This window comes from Lontra canadensis, unplaced genomic scaffold (genome assembly GCF_010015895.1).
Source record: "Lontra canadensis isolate GAN:19392208 unplaced genomic scaffold, GSC_riverotter_1.0 scaffold78, whole genome shotgun sequence".
Classification (NCBI taxonomy): domain Eukaryota; kingdom Metazoa; phylum Chordata; class Mammalia; order Carnivora; family Mustelidae; genus Lontra; species Lontra canadensis.
The window spans coordinates 6,817,053-6,834,506 of NW_022631072.1; the positions used below are offsets into that span (position 1 = coordinate 6,817,053).

At 40.5% G+C, this 17,454-nt stretch overlaps 1 protein-coding gene across 13 annotated transcripts in view; it reads left to right on the top strand.

Annotated features, from left to right (window-relative positions):
- Positions 1-17,454, top strand: part of ARHGEF33 (Rho guanine nucleotide exchange factor 33) — a 116,380-nt gene that overhangs the window by 32,900 nt on the left and 66,026 nt on the right. For 11 of the 13 annotated variants that reach the window (XM_032881964.1, XM_032881961.1, XM_032881962.1 and 8 more), the window contains exons 5-11: positions 651-794; positions 3,109-3,273; positions 3,790-3,911; positions 4,859-5,001; positions 7,660-7,719; positions 8,524-8,748; positions 13,369-13,498. In XM_032881964.1, coding sequence (XP_032737855.1) covers positions 651-794; positions 3,109-3,273; positions 3,790-3,911; positions 4,859-5,001; positions 7,660-7,719; positions 8,524-8,748; positions 13,369-13,498 — 989 coding nt within the window. The remainder of the gene's footprint in view (positions 1-650; positions 795-3,108; positions 3,274-3,789; positions 3,912-4,858; positions 5,002-7,659; positions 7,720-8,523; positions 8,749-13,368; positions 13,499-17,454) is intronic. The other 2 variants (XM_032881974.1, XM_032881975.1) reach the window with 1 other exon arrangement.

The window sequence follows — 17,454 nt, forward strand, 5'->3', positions numbered from 1 at the left end:
TTCACATCTTCTTCAGTCGTGCACTGTAAGAATGACGTTAAGGGTCAACTTCTGCAGGGAGTGTAGAAGAGTAGATTTGGGAAATTTACTTGACCACTCAAACGACTTGCTGCCCACTTTTTGTTTTAAATTATCATATTTCTGGGGATTAATAAAGAGGCCTAAAATGAAGAAGATGAAAACTGGCAGAAAGACCATATTTCCTCTGTACAAACCCTGGTTTGAGGGAAAACCAAAGCAATTACGTTGGCGTCCTTGCCATCGTGTGCTGCTCCTTAGAGCCTGTCGTCAGGTGTTGCAGGAATTTGGCCTGCCTTGTGGAAGCTTCCTCAAATCTTGATGTTTATGACTTAACAGGGATCTCAAGGCCCAGGCCCAGTCCCCTGAGTTGGACTCAGACTAGACTTTGACCTTGATAATGGAACAGAATGAAGGGCAAGTCTGTGTGAAAAACAAGTTGGAACAACTTGCATAATTTATGAAAATTAGTTTGAGGGAACTTTGGTGAAAAGTGATGGGAAGACATTAATTAAAATTCACCAAGAAAGTAAAGAAAATGGAGAAACAGAAATTAAGAACAGGAAATAGGAAGAATTCGGACTCCTCTCCCCTATTTCTTTGAGCCTAAGATGCCCTCTGTGGTACCCTAGGCTTCGAAGTACAAGTCTTCCCTGAACCTGCCTCCGGTGGGAGCCCGCCTCCAGCGGCAGGATGGAGGGATCATAACCTCTCTAGAGCAGCTTCATGAAAAAATCAACGAGATGAGGAACGTGTTCAACTCGCTGGAGAACAAGGTAGACACCCGTTTCTAATCCTTGGGGTGGGCTGTGGGCTGTCAAATGAGAGAGTTGAAGAGAGAGAGCAGAGAAAAGATGTTAAGTCCATGTCCTCAGAGTATTTTTTATTCACAAGGAACGGCCAGTTGGTACTGGAAAACTAGTCTGTAGCAGCTAAAGATGCTGAGCCCCATGTTGTCTTCAAGGCGACACGTTTCCGGTGTGATTATGCTCACATATGGCATCCCTTCCTTGGCTGATCAGTGGATGGAAAGCTGTTTATCAGTCAATAGTGTTATTTTGGTGGTAGGTACCCAAGGGGCTCAAAGTAATAAATGGGAAGGAAATGGGTTCCTAACCTAAAATGGTTTCAAAATCTCCAAAGTCCCTATATAACCTGGCTGTTAGGGAAACTCAATTTTTTTTTTTTTTTTTTTTTTTTTTTTTGAGAGCTGGGGTTCTACAGGTGAGGAAAAGTCCTTTCCCCTAGGATCCTCCTGCTGTCTTTTGGTTCCTGGGGAAAACTCCATACATCCACCTAAGGGAGCAGTGATAATGAAACCTATTTCTGTCGGATAGTGGTTCCCTTTTTTTTTTTTCAAACAGAAAACCAGAGCACCTGAATGAATATCAGGTTTCTTTCTTTCAATTTTAAAACTTGCACAGATTTTGCTTTGATATTATATTGCCGTTGATTTTATTTTGTTCACTAAAAATGAATTTACATAATGAGAACTACCAGATCAAAGGTAGTGGACTTGGTGATTTAATCCATTATGATGACTACATTAGGACACGTACAAAGATCCATCGCAAAGATTAATTAAAATTAAAAATGATTGTGGCGAAATATAGATGGCTTGTGTTGTTTCTCAGGCTTCCAGCCCTGAATGCTTGGCAGGTCCTGCTTTTGTCCTCAGAATGATCTCTTTGACTCCTCTTATTTCTCACTATTCCCGCCCCTTGAAAGAAACCTTTGTGAGGCACAGTGAACCACCAAACCCTATATTTTAAAAATGTGGTGTAGGAGACCAAGTCATTTTATAGTGGGAGGTGTCGTTGTGAGCTGGAATCATTTTGGATGACCATATTCTGAAAATGTTTAGAAGTACACATTGGAAGGAATTTTGTTAATGTTGTCAAAAGTTCTGTTTTAAAGAGAGAACTGAAGCTATGAGTTCCTCTCCTTAGCAGAGTGTAAGATCATGAATTTCAAGAAAGTAATGTTATTATCTTATTGTTATTATTATCTTAACTTTCTGTGTGTTGAAAATGCTTCTTTACATTTGTTCAATAAAAATACCCAACAACCCGAACTTTAGAAGCGCTCCACTTTCTCCACATTTCTGTTTGTGCTTAACTTTTTGATGTGTCACTTAAAGGGGGAGAAGAATTAAATTTCTCGAACACCTTCTTTGTACCAAGCATGCACTGTGGCAGGAAGCTTACCTACATGTATTCATTTAATCTCCAGACAGCCCTGTGAAATAGGTGTCACAGTAGTTATTTTATGCAGGAGGAGACTGCTACAAAGAGGTTAACCAACTTGCCTGAGGTCTTACTTCTCATAGGAGAGCTAGAATTTATACCCTATCTGACTCCAGAATTGATACATTTTTCATGGTATGGAAGTTGACAACAGAAGTCCGATGTGTGCACTCCTACAGGACCAGGCTTGGCTCCTGAAGATAATTCAACATCACTATCAACAACAGTGTGCTGAGCTCCTAACACTGTAGTTATTTCCTGCCACTCAAATGCAAATGCCATTTACTCCTTTTCTATGATATCATCATATATATATATAATGTATTTATATATATTTATATATATGGCCTCTTCCCTTTCAAGAAATTCTCAGATATGCCTAGTTATTACTCTTTTTATCATTTAATTTTTTAAAGGGAAATATAACTGAATTTCTTCATCTTCTACAACACCAGGGATAATATGACCCATCCCTTCTTTCATGGGATTCAAAGAGTTATTGGATCGGATTGTATTTCACATGCATATGTTGCTTTTCAAGTAAATCTCATTTTAATCAAAGGTGTTAGAATAAACAGTAGCTCACAGTAGCACTGGTAAACTTAATGGTTTGCTTGCTTGTCACTATTAAGCTTCGGCATGTGCTATATAAAAAATTCCCTCTTTCCCTAAAAGAATGGGACCAAGTTTGCCATATGTTGTCTACACTTTAGTTTACCAGGAAATGAGGTCTGTAGATTTTCAGGAGCCTGGTTTCTCAAACAAAATGAAAACTCAAGGGGCCAGCGGTAGTATTTATAACAGTTTACAGAAAACTGAATTCACTCTTGGTGATTGTCTTTAGTTGCAGGCCTTGGCCTCTGAACTCAAAACTGGATTCACGGAAGCAATGCAAGAACTGTCAAGAATTCAACATGGAGAATATGCTTTGGAAGAGAAGGTTAAAAGCTGTCGATGTTCCATGGAAGAAAAAGTTACTGAGATGAAGAATTCGTTGAACTATTTCAAGGTAGGTTCCTCTTCTATATCCTAGCTAAACAGAGGGTTCTTGGTCTTAGTCACAGACGTAGAAAAACACCTTTCATGTAGCAGCCAAATTCACTAATTGTCATGGAAAAAAAAATCTGTTTCATGTTTTTCTTTCTTGGATCTTTGTGTTAAAATTATAGACTACAATAGAAATAAGATGTTCGGGGCGCCTGGGTGGCTCAGTGGGTTAAAGCCTCTGCCTTTGGCTCAGGTCATGATCCCAGGGTCCTGGGATTGAGCCCCGCATCAGGCTCTCTTCTCGGCGGGGAGCCTGCTTCCTCTTCTCTCTCTGCCTGCATCTCTGCCTACTTGTGATCTCTCTGTCTGTCAAATAAATAAATAAAATCTTTAAAAAAAAAAAAGAAATAAGATGTTCATCTCTCATTCATTGAGCAAATATGTATTAAAAGCTTATTGTATACTAGATATCATGTTATATCCTTTCACCCCTTTTACTTTTTGCCAAATTTAAGATGTATCAATTCCTATTTTTCAGGAAGAGCTGAGCAATGCCATGTCAATGATTCAAGCCATCACTTCCAAGCAAGAAGAAATGCAACAGAAAATTGAACAACTTCAGCAGGAAAAGAGAAGGGAATCTCGAAAAGTTAAAGCCAAGTGAGTGTCTTACACAAAACCGTCCAATGGCAAACCCATAAGCAGAGGCTTGCACAGTGACACTGAGAATTCCAACCCCTCTATCAGCAGATAGCTAAGTGGCTATATACTGCTGGGATCTGCAGGTCAGCTTGTGATGGCGATTATAGAATCATAAAAATCAGTTATGTTTAAAAATGGTTGGTAACTGTTGCATGGAGAATGCACTCAATACAATATGAAGTGAAATGAAAAGGATATAAAATGACATGTAGACTTTTATTTCAACTGTAAAAAACATGTAAAATAACAACTAGAAAGATATATTTAAAGATGGTAATTGTATGTTAAGATAGTGGGGTCACTCATGATTTTCTTTTTTAATTAGTTTTCTAAAATTTCTCTAATGCTACTACTAGTTTACGTCTACCATCCAAAATACATTTATGTTAATATTTCAACCAGCTTGAATCAATGAAGGTTCACCATTAAACATATATGATCATTATTGTTATATCAAGTTGGAACTTTTAAATTATCAAATTTAAAATAGAAATATGGTAATAATATTTGTGTGACCCCGAAGAATGGCTTGTTGTTTGTGGTTGAAGACCTGCTACTTCCTGGTACCTCTGTGTTGCTTTGTTGAGTGAATGTAAATCATCCCAAGCAAATTGTCACCATTGCTAACTCTGTACAGATCCTGATGACAAAGAAGCCAGGAACAGAAAAACAAAAATATAGATATTACAATTAGGATGTGATTTGTATGTATTTGAAATTTTTTCTCCAGCTTTGGCGATGAATTAAGTTGAACCCTAAGAACTGCTAGTATCTAACTTTTTAATTTACAAAAACAGCACTTTTACATGGTTCAACCTAATAATTCAGAATTTTTCTCGGGTTATTCTGAACTGATTCTCCTCTTAACCCATCAGGCATTAAGACCCTTTGTTTTCCTTCCCCAGGAAAACTCAGAAAGAAGAACATGGCTCGCAGGCTGGGCCTGCTCAGGCACAAGGAAGTCCTTTCCGTTCGATCAATATCCCTGAGCCTGTTCTTCCAAGTGAAGACTTTACAAATCTTTTGCCTTCTCAGGCCTATGAAAAAGGTACAGTTTGCAAATCATACTGATTTAGCCCAGCCTTTCCCCTTGATTCCTAGCGCTTGAGTAATAGTGAGAATGGGTTTATGTCTTGTATCCTTATAGGAAAATGATGTATAGCTCAGAATTTTTCCTCCTATAACTGGAATTTATAGGAATCCACAGGATCCTGGGATGCCTGGGTGGCTCAGTGTGTTAAGCATTTGCCTTCAGCTCAGATCATGATCTCAGGGTCCTGGAATAGAACCCCAAATCCGGCTTCCTGCTCAGCAGGAAGCCTTCTTCTCCTTCTCCCTCTGCCTGCAGCTCCCCCTGCTTGTACTCTTTCTCTCTCTCTCTCTGTCAAATAAATAAATCAAACCTTAAAAAAAAAAAAAAAAAAAACCCGAGGAGTCTAAAAGACCAGAGGAATCTGCCCAATTTTAAAAGATTTTTTTTGGGGGGGGGGAGATACTTATCTGGGTTCTAAATTTCAAACGCTAACCCTAGGAGAAAAATGTTAGAAAAATTATTCACTCTAATAACTTGTTTTATTTTCCACATTACTTTCCACTCTTGTCTCTCTGCATAGACAATTTAAAGATAGGCATATTCTTAGCATAAAACTGTGTGTTCAGCTCTTTTTTCAGCAAGGTTTCACTGATAGAGGAGAAAATCATATCTGCTTTAAGTGGCAGGGAGTGACACAAGTGCCAGTGTAATTCTGTACGCCTCTTTCTCTGGATAACCAGGGCTGGTGCTATCTGTGGACTGACAGTCATTAGCAACACTCCTGATCTGAGGGATGAGAGAACAGATGCCAGAAAACTGCTCCTGGGCAGAGCTAAAGAAACTGGCTTTCCATCCAGCCACCTCCGTCTATGACCATGTCTGGTTACACATTTGCTACATCTTTGTATGCTCAGCAATGTCTAATAAAGCACCTTATATGTGCTGCAGGGTGACATAGACATTAATGTTGTTTAGAGGAACTGTCCTTTTTTTTTTTTTTAAAGATTTTTTTGGCTAACATATAGAAGTTCTCCAAAAGAGGCTCAAGGCCTTCTCAACCAATGGTAAGCTCCTCTGGGGCAGGGCTGGTGGCTTTCTACCCTTATGCATTAAGGCACAATGTATTCCTAGATGATGAATGTGTTTTGAATCACTAAATTAAAAAATCTAAATCAGATGGCTTTTAATCTGTATAACTTCAAAGTATGGATCTGCTTTTTTCTTTGTAGTTTTTTTATCCCTTTGAGTCAGTACTTTAGAGACTGATAGGTGCAGCTTGGGAAAACACACTGATCCATCTGGGGACCAAGCGGGTTCATCACGGTTCTATTTTCTCTGCTCCATGTCATGAGGAGCAGGACGTAAAAAGATGGTCTTATTAGGAAAGAATATAGGATTGCCTCGGAAAGTAGAGGTCAGATCAATGCCACGTCTGCTGGGGAAGTTGAACGTGGTCATAAGGTAAAAGATTAAAAATTATATTTGCAAAGTGCTCAGATGGAGTTCAATGAGCTGTGTGGTAGCAACTCTTCCTTACTTCCCTGTTACAATAGACGTGGCTTATATAACATAGTTTAGTCAACTGAGTTACTGCAGAATTTTTCCCAAATAATGTGCCATAAGAAGACATTCTGGATAGGATAGGTTATGCTAAAAATCAGGATCCAAGGGCCAGCCTTTAGAAAGGGTTGGCTTACCCACTTACCCACTGTTATAAAATGGTGCAATTGTTGCTTATTGCTCCAAAGTTCAGTAGCTTAAAATAGCAAACATTCACCATGTTCTAGTTTCTCTGAGTCAGGAATCTGTGGGTGCCTCTGGCTCAAGGTCTTTCATGAGGTTGCAGTCAAGGTGCGGACTGTCCCACCTGTTTGTCTTTCCTTCTACCCATCCATCACCCCAGACACTGATGTAGATGGTGGGAGATAGTAATGAACAGAACAATAAACATCCCTGCCCTCGTGGAAGCCGACAACAAACAAGCTAGAAAAAATGTGTCACATGTCAGTGATAGGGAGAAAAATAGGGCAACACAGCTGTAATTTTAGAGACAGTGCCAGGTAAGGACCGGAAGGAAGTGAGGGTGTGAGCTGATGCATGCAGAGGGGAAAGGGAGGGAACAGCCCATGCCAAGGTCCTGGCGGGAACATCGCTGAGATGTTCAAGTTGGAGCAGGAACAGTGGCAGTAAAGCAGAGTGAACAAGAGAGACGACAGAAGATGAAGTTTTTAAGAAAAGATGGAAACAGCAGGCATGGGAGGGGGCAGATATTTTAGGGCTTTATGGTCATTATAAAGTGTTGGGCTTCTACACTGGCCGGGGAAGCCATTAGAGGGCTAAGCAGAGGAGTGGCAGGGTCTGACTTACGTTTGGACGGCACCGTTCTGGCTCTCCTTATCCTCACCATCATAGTTAGACAAGAATTTAGCTCTTACTTGGTGCAGTTTACACATATTAACTCATTTAATTCTTGTGGCAGTATAGGAGGTAAGTGCCACTTATTATATCTTCTTACAAATGTGAAAATACTGAGCGCTTGAAATTTTATTTTATTTTTGGCTCTTCTGTCTCCCTCAGTAAGCTGTCAACTCTGAGTCTGTCCCAAGCATCTGGCTCATAGAAGGTGCCAGCCCCTGTTAGTGGATACTGATGGAAACTTTCCTTTCTCTGCAGCCCAAGAGTCCAGATCCATGCATGTCGCAGACAGTAATGTGAAGGGGATGATGGGTCCTGGTAAGTAGCTCTGTGTTTAGTTCTTTTCTGGCAACTCTACCCTTTCCCGGTTTCCAACTTAACTTCCTTTCTTCTAGTCCCTCAGTTCCAAACCAGGCTTGAAAGAAGTCAGGCAAGATAAAGCACTATGGTTACTAAGACTCCAAGATGTCTAGTGGAGTAAGTCAGTGATTCAGTTAAACCAAGGAGAGAGATGGGGTGGAGAAGTTCAAGACAAAACCAGTATTCTTGGTTCTTTCCAGCTCACGTCAATTACCACTGAGATAATATTTGCTAAAAAACTCATAGGTATATGTAGCATAAAATAAATTGTCTATGGACACATTTTATAGTTTACTTGATTTAAAAGTTATCCACCAGTATTTTATAAATTATTTCATCTTCCCTCCCTCCATTCCTCCTTCCTTTTTGCAACTTACCATTATCAGGGCCAAGGATGACATATTCCAAAAGAAAACATTGTCTTTGGCATCTTTCTTCCTCTGCATTTTTCTCCCTGGTATGCTTGCCTAAAAGGAAGGAGATACAGGGAGTCAATGGATACTTACTACAAATTAATTATATTATTTTATAAATTTATCTTTTTAAAAATGCCTTATTCAGTAGAGACTGCATACAAAGAGTAGAGGATGCATAGGCCGGAAACAGATCCTTTGCCACCATGGACACTTTTAAAACTTAGTTGATGTATTTAATCCTTGGGGGATAGTTTGTACCCAAACAGGGGCATAATATTTCAGAGTTAATAACAAATACAATTGTTTTTTAAAAAGTCAGATCTGGATGGCAGGTGTTATTTTTCAGGGATGAACCCAACAACTCCAGAAGCAGAAGAAAACCTGAAGTCTTGCCTCTCGGCTGATATCCAGCCCAAGAGCCATCTCTCATCTAGTGTGTGGAGGCAGCCAAAGGATGGTAAAGAATGGGGCGAGGAATATGTCACGAAAGACCACCCAGATAAACTCAAGGATGCTGGCCAGGGCAGACACAGCTCCTTGGAAAATGTTTTATGTGAAACCTCTTTAGCTGGTAAGTCCTGAGAGGAAATACAGGCTGAAATTGTGCAGAACAGGAAACCTACAGGCTAGAATCCTTGCAGTATAGGTTCAGGGGACATATGAGACCACTTAGTCTCCAGTTGCCTTTTCAGATGAACGCTAAAGACTATGGAGGTGGAGGGACCCGCCTGAGGTCACATGGCCAGCTTGGGACCCAGCACCTTGAATCTGGGTATCCATGACTTTTAGTAACACAGTGCTTTGGGGGGACAAAAAGGCATAAAGCTGGTGGTGAGGAGGGCAGCTTTTGTGAACTATGTAGTCAGTGATGCGAAATCTTCAATATGTGCATTTTGAATCAGTATTCTGCCACCGAAATATCAACAGGGTCTTTCCTCCCTCCCTCCTTCTTCCCTTCCTTCCTCTCCTTTGTATCACAGATTGCTACTCAACACTTATTATAGGTCACATAATGGCACTTCCCCCCAACTATTTTGTGGAAGGCAATTTTTAAAAATTAATTTTTACTATTGAACATGTGAAAGATTAAATAGTACTAAAACATTTATTAGGAAGAAAACAGCAAGCACTTTAAATTGTTTTCACAGTTTCTTCTGGTACTTGCTTCCATGTTTTAAAACAGGTTTATGTTGCCCTTTTTTATCAGTATTTTACTGGGGGATAATTTACATACAGCAAAGTTCATAAAGGTTAAGTTCAAGCTCATTGACTTTTTATATATGTATGTATAGCCTCTTGTGATCACTACTTGGATCAAGATTACAATAGTTCTGTTACCCCAGAGAGTTCTCTCATGCATCTTACCACCCGAAGAACCACTATTCGAACTTCTGTCACTGTAGATTAGTTTCATCTGTTCCTGGACCTCATACAGAGGGAATAATACAATGTGTACTCTTTTGAGTCAGGCTTCTTTCTCTCAGTATAATGTGTAGTTCATTTCTTTTTCAATAATTAAATAAATTTACCACAATTTGCTTATCTGTTCTCCTGTTGATGGATGTTTGGATTGTTACCAGTTCAGGACTATTATGAGCAAAATGGATATAACTATTCTCGTACAAGTTTTTTTTGGAGGTCAGCCCTCATTTCTCTGTAGGAGTGGAATCTCTGGATTAGGAGACAGGATTATGCTAAACTTTGAAAGAAAACATCAAACAGTTTTCCAAAGTGGTTGGGACATTTTATACTCCATCCAGTAATATCCACAAGTTCTGGTTGCTTCACACCCTTCCCAATATTTTAATTTTAGCCATTCTCAGTGGGGTATACTGGTATTGTAGTTTTAATTTGCCTTTCTCTAATGACTGATGATGTTGAGCATCTGTTTATGTGCTCTTTAGTTATTTGTACATCTTTTTTTATGAAGTGCCTGTTTAAGTCCTTTGTCCAACTTTTAAAGTGCATTATCTTCTTATTATCAATTAGAATTTCTTAATCTATTTTGGATATGATTTCTTTATTAGATGTATGTGTGGAGAATATTTTATTCTAGTATGTGGCTTGCCTTGTCATATTCTTAATAGTCTTTTGATGAATAGATGTTCTTAATTTTGGTGAAGTTAGCCAATTTTAACTTTTTTATATAGATTGTGACTTATGCGTCCTTCCAAGAGATTTTTGCCTATCCCAAAGTTGTGGAGATATTCTAATATGTTTTCTTCTAAAATCTTTATAGTTTTAATTTTCACAGATAGATCTATTACTTATCATTTTTTTAGATTTTTTTAGGTAAACTCTATGCCCAATGTGGGGTTCAGACTCATGACCCCAAGATCTAGAGTTGCATGCTCTCCAGACTGAGTCTGCCAGGACCTCCAATCTATTATTTATTTTGAATAGATTTTGATGTATGGTGTGAGGAAGGAGTCCAGGTTCATTTTTTTCCCATATGGCTGTCCAACTGCTTCAGCACCTTTTATAAAATATCTTTGTTTCTTTCCATATTGAATTGTGTAAAGAACATCAAGTGATTCACATATGGGTGGGTCTAATTCTAGACTCTATATTCTTTTTATTCCAATTAGTAGAGAATTTACAACTTGACAGTATTGAGTGTTCCAATCAAAGAACATGGTATTTGTCTCCCTTTATATAGGTCTTCTTTAATTTTTTTTTAGCAGTGTAATGGAAAATCTATCATTTACATTCTTCTTCTTTCCTTCCCCACCAAAGCCTTTGCCCTAGAGTCCTCTGTCTTCCTACTCCCATTCAGGCCTATTGTACTGTTGCCATCCTGGGACTTTCCACTCTTCCGAGGAATTCCTTTCATAGTTCTCTTATGTTAGATTCCCTTTTGTTTGTTTTTGTCTTGTGTGTCCTTGTTGGTTTCTTGGTTTACTTCTTGTTTCATAGAACCCATTGTCCAGTAGCTTCCACATGCTTTGTTGATAATTTAGGTGAATATAAAATCATTTTCCCTCATCATTTTGAACCAATTGTTCCACTGTCCTCTAGTTTCCAATGTTACTGTTGGAATGTGCAATACCATTCTGATCCCCAGTCCTTTGTATTGTACCTGATTATTCTCTCTGGTAAATTTTAGGATCTTTACCTTTGGTATGCTAACGTGTCACAGTGGTCTGAGAATCTTCTTCATTAATTATGCTGTGCACAGTGGGCCCTTTCCTCCAGAAAGATGTCTCCTGGTATTTTTTTTTTTCTACTATTAATTTGATAATATCCTCTCATCCATTTTCTTTCTTTTCTCTGAAATTTCTACTAATTTGACGTTGGGTTTCCTGGATTGATGTTCTCCACTACCATCTTTTTCTAGTCTCTTTTTCTTCATCATGTCTCTTTCTTGTTTTGTTGGGGAGTGGGGAAGAAGGCAGGAGATCTTGATTTTATCTGCCACTCTTTTATCTTTGAAAAAATGCCAAAATTTTCTCCTTCTCCTCCTTTTTTCCTTTTGGAATGTTCTCTTCTCTTAAAAAAAAAAATAGCATCCTGTAACTATTAAATGGGCAGAATGTTTTTCTCGTATCTCTTTGAGGATATTAATCATGGGATTTTAAAAAAAGATTTATTTATTTATTACAGAGAGAGAATGTGTGAGTGGTGGGAGGGGCAGAGGGAGAAAGAAAGAATCCTTGAGCAGACTCCCTGCTGAGCAGGGTCCCCCCCCCCCCCGCCCCGCCCCGGCAATGCGGGGCTGGATCCTAAGACCCCAGACCAGGACCCAATCTGAAATCCAGAATCTGTGCTCCACTGGGGCGTCTGGGTGGCCCAGTCCATTAACCATCTGCTTTCAGCTCAGGTCATGACCCCTAGGATGGAGCCCCACATTGGGCTCCCTGCTGAGTGGGGGAACCTGTTTCTCCCTCTCCTTTTGCCTGGCACTCTCCCTGTTTGTGCTCTCTCTCTCTGTGTCAAATAAATACATAAAATCTCAAATTAAAAAAAAAAGTCAGTGCTTCACCAACTGAGCCATCCAGGCACCCCTTAATTATAGGATTTTTAAAAAGTTTTGTTTCTGTGTTGTCTCTTTTTTTAAATTAATGTATAATTGACATACAACATTATATTAGTTCCAGATATACAACATAATGATTTGATATTTTTATATATAGTCAAATGATTACCACAATAAGTCTAGTTAACATCATCACCATACATAGCTACAAATTTTTTTTCTTTGAGGAGAACTTTTACATCTACTCTTTAAGCAACTTTCAATTATGCAATTATACATCCCCTGCACTGTCTATACTTATTCAAAATGTATATATACCTTTTTCTTCTCTTTCATTTATGGTGTAAGTTTAATTCAAATGTCTGAGGATACTTAGCTGATTTTTAAAAAAAATATATATATATCTAAGAGAGAGGCCCTAAATAAAAAGAAATGACAATTCTATGTTGGATAAGCTTATCAGTAAATGGACTTCACTATAGGCTAATCTGGTGGCAGATTAACTTTTGGTGGCTGACCTCTTTATGTCAGTGTCTGTAGGTCCTTTTCCCTTGGGTTGTTCATTTTCTTTAGTGAAAGATCCTCCAGTCTCCTGCCTGGAGAGTATAACTCTCCAGGCCGCTGGCATTGTGGGAAGCCCTGCAGTGGGAGGGGCTGAGTGGAGTCTCCCCATTCAGTATGCAAAAGCCTTCTCTGAGTCCCCTTGTTTTCATGTTGGCATCTCAACCCTTCCCTCTACAGTCTTAAGTCCAGACCCCAGAGATAAGGGCCCCTCTAGTTTAATTTTTCCCATTTTCCCATGGCAGGGGGTAGTGGCGGGGATGGGGTGTTGGGGGTGGGGGTGTTGGCGGTGGTGAATGAGGAAGCCATCTGGCATGGGGAGAAGATCCTGGAAGTTCAATTGCCCTATATGTAGACTAAGTCTCCTGTTTTCGGCATTGCTTCTTATTTGTACTTTCTGTGGTACCCGGTGCCTTCACTCCTTGAGCCTTTCTGCTTCTCAGCAGATTTTCCATCTGCTGATGAGAACACCAAGATTTTGTGCCCTTACAATGCTGGATTAATTAGCACACTTCCATTCTGTTTTCCATCTTCTGAAAACTTGCTGATGTCTCTTTTTATTGCTTTCAATGTCTTTTTATTGCTTTCTATCATTTGATCGATTTTGGGAAGGAATGGTTGATGACAATTCCCTCTTTGATTTGTTTTTTAAAGCTAAAAGACAGACTGTGGCTCTAGAACTGCTTGAGTCAGAGAGAAAATATGTCATTAACATCTCTCTGATCCTGAAGATCAAGGCAACATTCCAAGGGTCAGATGGAAAGAGGAATTCCAAAGAGAGAAGGTATCCATGTGTTCATTGCCTTTGCTTTTCAGATTGATTAAAATTTAAGGTAAGTTGTTTATTGTTTCCACTTGGGGAATTCTGGGACCTGCAAAGAGTTCCAGAAATAGTCTTTGAAAAGAGTGTAGGCAGTGATAGCAGGTAACACCTGGCAAGTCTCAAATTTAGACTTAGTGCAGATAAGAAAATGAATATAGTCTCTGAGATCTTCAGTGTCCCTGGAGTGTCTGTAAAGAACCTAAAGGGGGAATAAATGCTACGGGTGAGGGAGACATTGCTCTCTGTTGCCATCTGCGTCTCCTCCTGGGATCACAGGTCTCATGGAGGTAGGCGGGAATGGACGTGGCAGAGGTCTGAACCATTAAGCAGCCATTAGATAAATGGCACAGGGCTGATTAACTCTGGACTTGGACCTTTCTTATATGTCCTGGTGATCCCACAGTACTAGACGGTGCGTAAGTGGTGTGTGTGTGTGTGTGTGTGTGTGTGTGTGGTGGGGCATGCTTCCACAGGGTCTGCAGTCTATTCGAACGGCATGCTAGCTCCAAGATTACAACATCCCTTGCTCCTTCTGTTCATCATCTTTTTATCTTCTCTACTTCTCCTCCATTAAGAAAAGCAGGAAGGAGGAAACTGATTTGGTGGAAAGGACTAACATCATGAAGATGTGATAATCCAGATTAGTTGAGGAAAAGGCCAATCCAAAAGAATGGAAAGTCTGGATTATGGACTATTACAGATAAACGTAGCATTAATAGTCTAAATAGTCAATCAGGTAATAGACACTGGTGGCTCATAAATTGTGAGTCTATCTCAGGAAGCCTGTAATTGTATTTTCTCACTCTTTACCATCCCCCAATTTTACTTGGCTTTGCGGCTGCCAGCAATATACGTAATCACCAGAACACGATGCTCCCCCCATCTAAATGTCTGAGGTGAGGGAATATTCCCCAACAGACTCGAAAGTGGCTTGACTCTTTTTAAGAATCATTTTACTGCAAAGCAAAGTATAGAAAACAAGGAACAGAAAGGGTAATGTGACAGGGCTAGAGCTCTGACCTCGGGAGGCCCTGGACAGAGCATCACCCTCTCTCAGTGGCCCCCTGGATTCTCACTGGTTGTTTCTTCCCCGTCTGGAACCGGGCTCATGCTCCACTCCCACACTGCACCTTCGGCCCTCTGAGATGTCTCTCTGGACTCTAGCTATCTCGCTGTTGCTAGAGACCTGCTCCGTTTACATTAATCAAATCGAAAGGCAAGTCTACCTTTTGGTGTGGTTTTGCTTCCACATCCGAGATTCTAAGCCAGCAGCACTTCCTCCTCATCTCTGAAAATTTGGGGATGGGGCAACGAGAGAGAGAGAGAGAATTGTTTACTCTGGAACACAGTAATCAGGCGCTTCATTGATAACTTCATGAGATCTTCACAAGGACTCTGTGAAGACTACCTTGTAGATGAAGAAGCTAAGGCCCAGAGGGCTTTAAAGACAAATAGTCAGTTAGTGTGAGGATTCGAACCCAGGCTTGTCTCCCCCTGTCCTTGTGACCTTTCCACATCCCACCACTTCTCTGAGGACCTTATCGTTTCCAAGACATCACCTGACTAACAGCATGTCGGGTTTCTTAGCCAGATGACTCTTCCTATTTCACAGTGTAAACTTTCCTTCAGATCTCAACTGATTTGTCAGGTAGGGATGCTAGAAATGTTCTTGGCTCACTGAAGCTCTCTCCTACTTGCCATCATCACTCCTGCTTGTCTAGGATGTTCTTTCATGACTCATGACCCATCTTCCCCAAAGCCCGAGATTAAAAAAAGTTTAAAACTACCATATAATCTCATATATAATCATATATCATATAATATAAAAGCAGTTATTTCTCACAAACGCAATAATACTGTTGATGTTAGTTATTTACTAAGCTAACCTTCTTTTTTCTTTTCATAACCAAGACAAGTGAAGCTATAAGTCAATACTCTTAGGACTAATATAAAGACTCGAGTTCTGAGCTTAGCAATGTTGCCATTTTTCCACCTTGGGCTTAGATTTCCAATATCCTCCTTCACTCACTACATTTCTTCTTTTTTCCTAAGCTTTTCTGAAGCCTCCTTGGGTACTTTAAATAGGCCAGCTGAACGAAATACACAACAGAATGAGATTATTCCTTTCTTCTACTGGCATTTTCCCCATGCAAAGATGAAAATAAATTAGCAACATGCCCCACCTTTCCCATCAGACATTGCAAGCCACCAGCACTTTCCACCCCTGCTGTAAAGTAACCCGGGGGTGAGAATAAAACCCAGTGTAACTACAACTGGACCCTCAAAACTGAGGTTGTCACATCTTCTCAAACCTACACGATAAAACTCTAGGTTTTCCCTGGAGAAAAGTAAAGCCCTCAACAGCCTCCTCAGCGTGTTTCAAGCCAGGCCTACCCCTGGCTGAACAAAAGGGCTGGAAGCTGCGGGGGACCCCAGCCGCCAGCTGAGGTCTGAGTGGAACTTGTGGGAGGTTGTTCATTTGCTGGAGGATCACAGAAGTTGCAGCTCTTGGCTTTTCCTGGTCTGATACGCCTAGATAGAGTTACAAGCTCATGATCAAACAGTCCTGTCAGAATCCTTGGTAGTAGGTCGGGGGCGGGGGAAGGGGGAGGTGGTGCAGGCAAGGTCAGCCTGACGGGATTGCCCATGAGCCTCCTGAGCTGAACATCGATCAAGAGGCTGTGTGCCACGGATCACCACCAGGTGGCACACGCTTCGTCATCAGCGCCCCTCAAATCTGGTCGCGTCCTGGGACTGGAGCTCAGGAGTTATTCTGGCCTAAAATTAGATGGGCAAGAGCAAAGCTATTGATTTGAAACTCTAACTGGGTTTTCCTTGATGGCTTTTAATTTATTTCCCTTGTTTAAGTCCTGTAATGTGGGAGTTGAAATAACTTGGAAGGTTTTAAAAAGAATAAACTACTCAAATTACTTGCTATCATCTCAACCCTAGTAAGGAATAGATAAGAAGTTGAGTGCTTAATACTTTTATCTTGGTGAAAAAGCTACTTCTGGGAGCCAGGTGTGGCTCTAGGCCAAACAAGGAAGCAGGTTATGTGTGTGTCTACATTGTTTGCTTCTTTCTCCTTCTGCTCTCCATCTCCTGGCTCACCTCCTCCACACTCCTCTCTGATTTCAATAATATCCTTGTTAAATAATTTTTTTTTTCAATATTGATACAGAACCCACTGTAGGCCATTGCTCTTCATAGAACTTCTGTGTTTCTGTGATACTTGATGGGAACATTACCCTTTTCTGATCCTCACCCTGAAATCTCAAACTATTACTCCAGTTGGACAGTCCAGGAAGCACCTGGACCTCAGCCAAGTTACCAGCTCTCCAGTTCTGCAAGGACACTGGTCACGGTGTAGCAGAAGGCAGCTTTCCCAAAAGAAAGAGAAAGAAGTGTAGGCCAGGTGAGGCCAGGCAAGGCCAAGAGAGGAGTAAAGAAAGAGAAAAAGAAAAGAGATCATCTAAGGGATATTACATAACCTATATGGACAACCGATCTCACAGGCAGATTCACCATGGCATTAGACCCTAACGTCTGTCAGTGTCACATTGAAAGTCATGGTAACCTTGGGTGGGGAGAAAGCTATCACATTGAGAACTTTCGCAGGTACAGTATTTTACTCTTTCAGTCCAGTCAGTGGTGCTTTCCTCCATCAACTTTGTGGTCTCCTTCACAGACAGACTATCTCCTAGCCGCCCCTCCAAATTCCCTCTGATCTTGACAGGGATTACTTAGATCTTCTGAGCCCACTGTACCAGCCATAAGGGCTTAGATTGGGAAGCCCCTCCACTTGTGTTGATGGACCAGCTGGCTTCAATTAGGTGGAGACCAGTGGCTTGGGACGGGGAGGGGTGGAAGACTGGAGGGAAGGAATCCTTGTATCTTTTCACAGGTGGCTGGACACC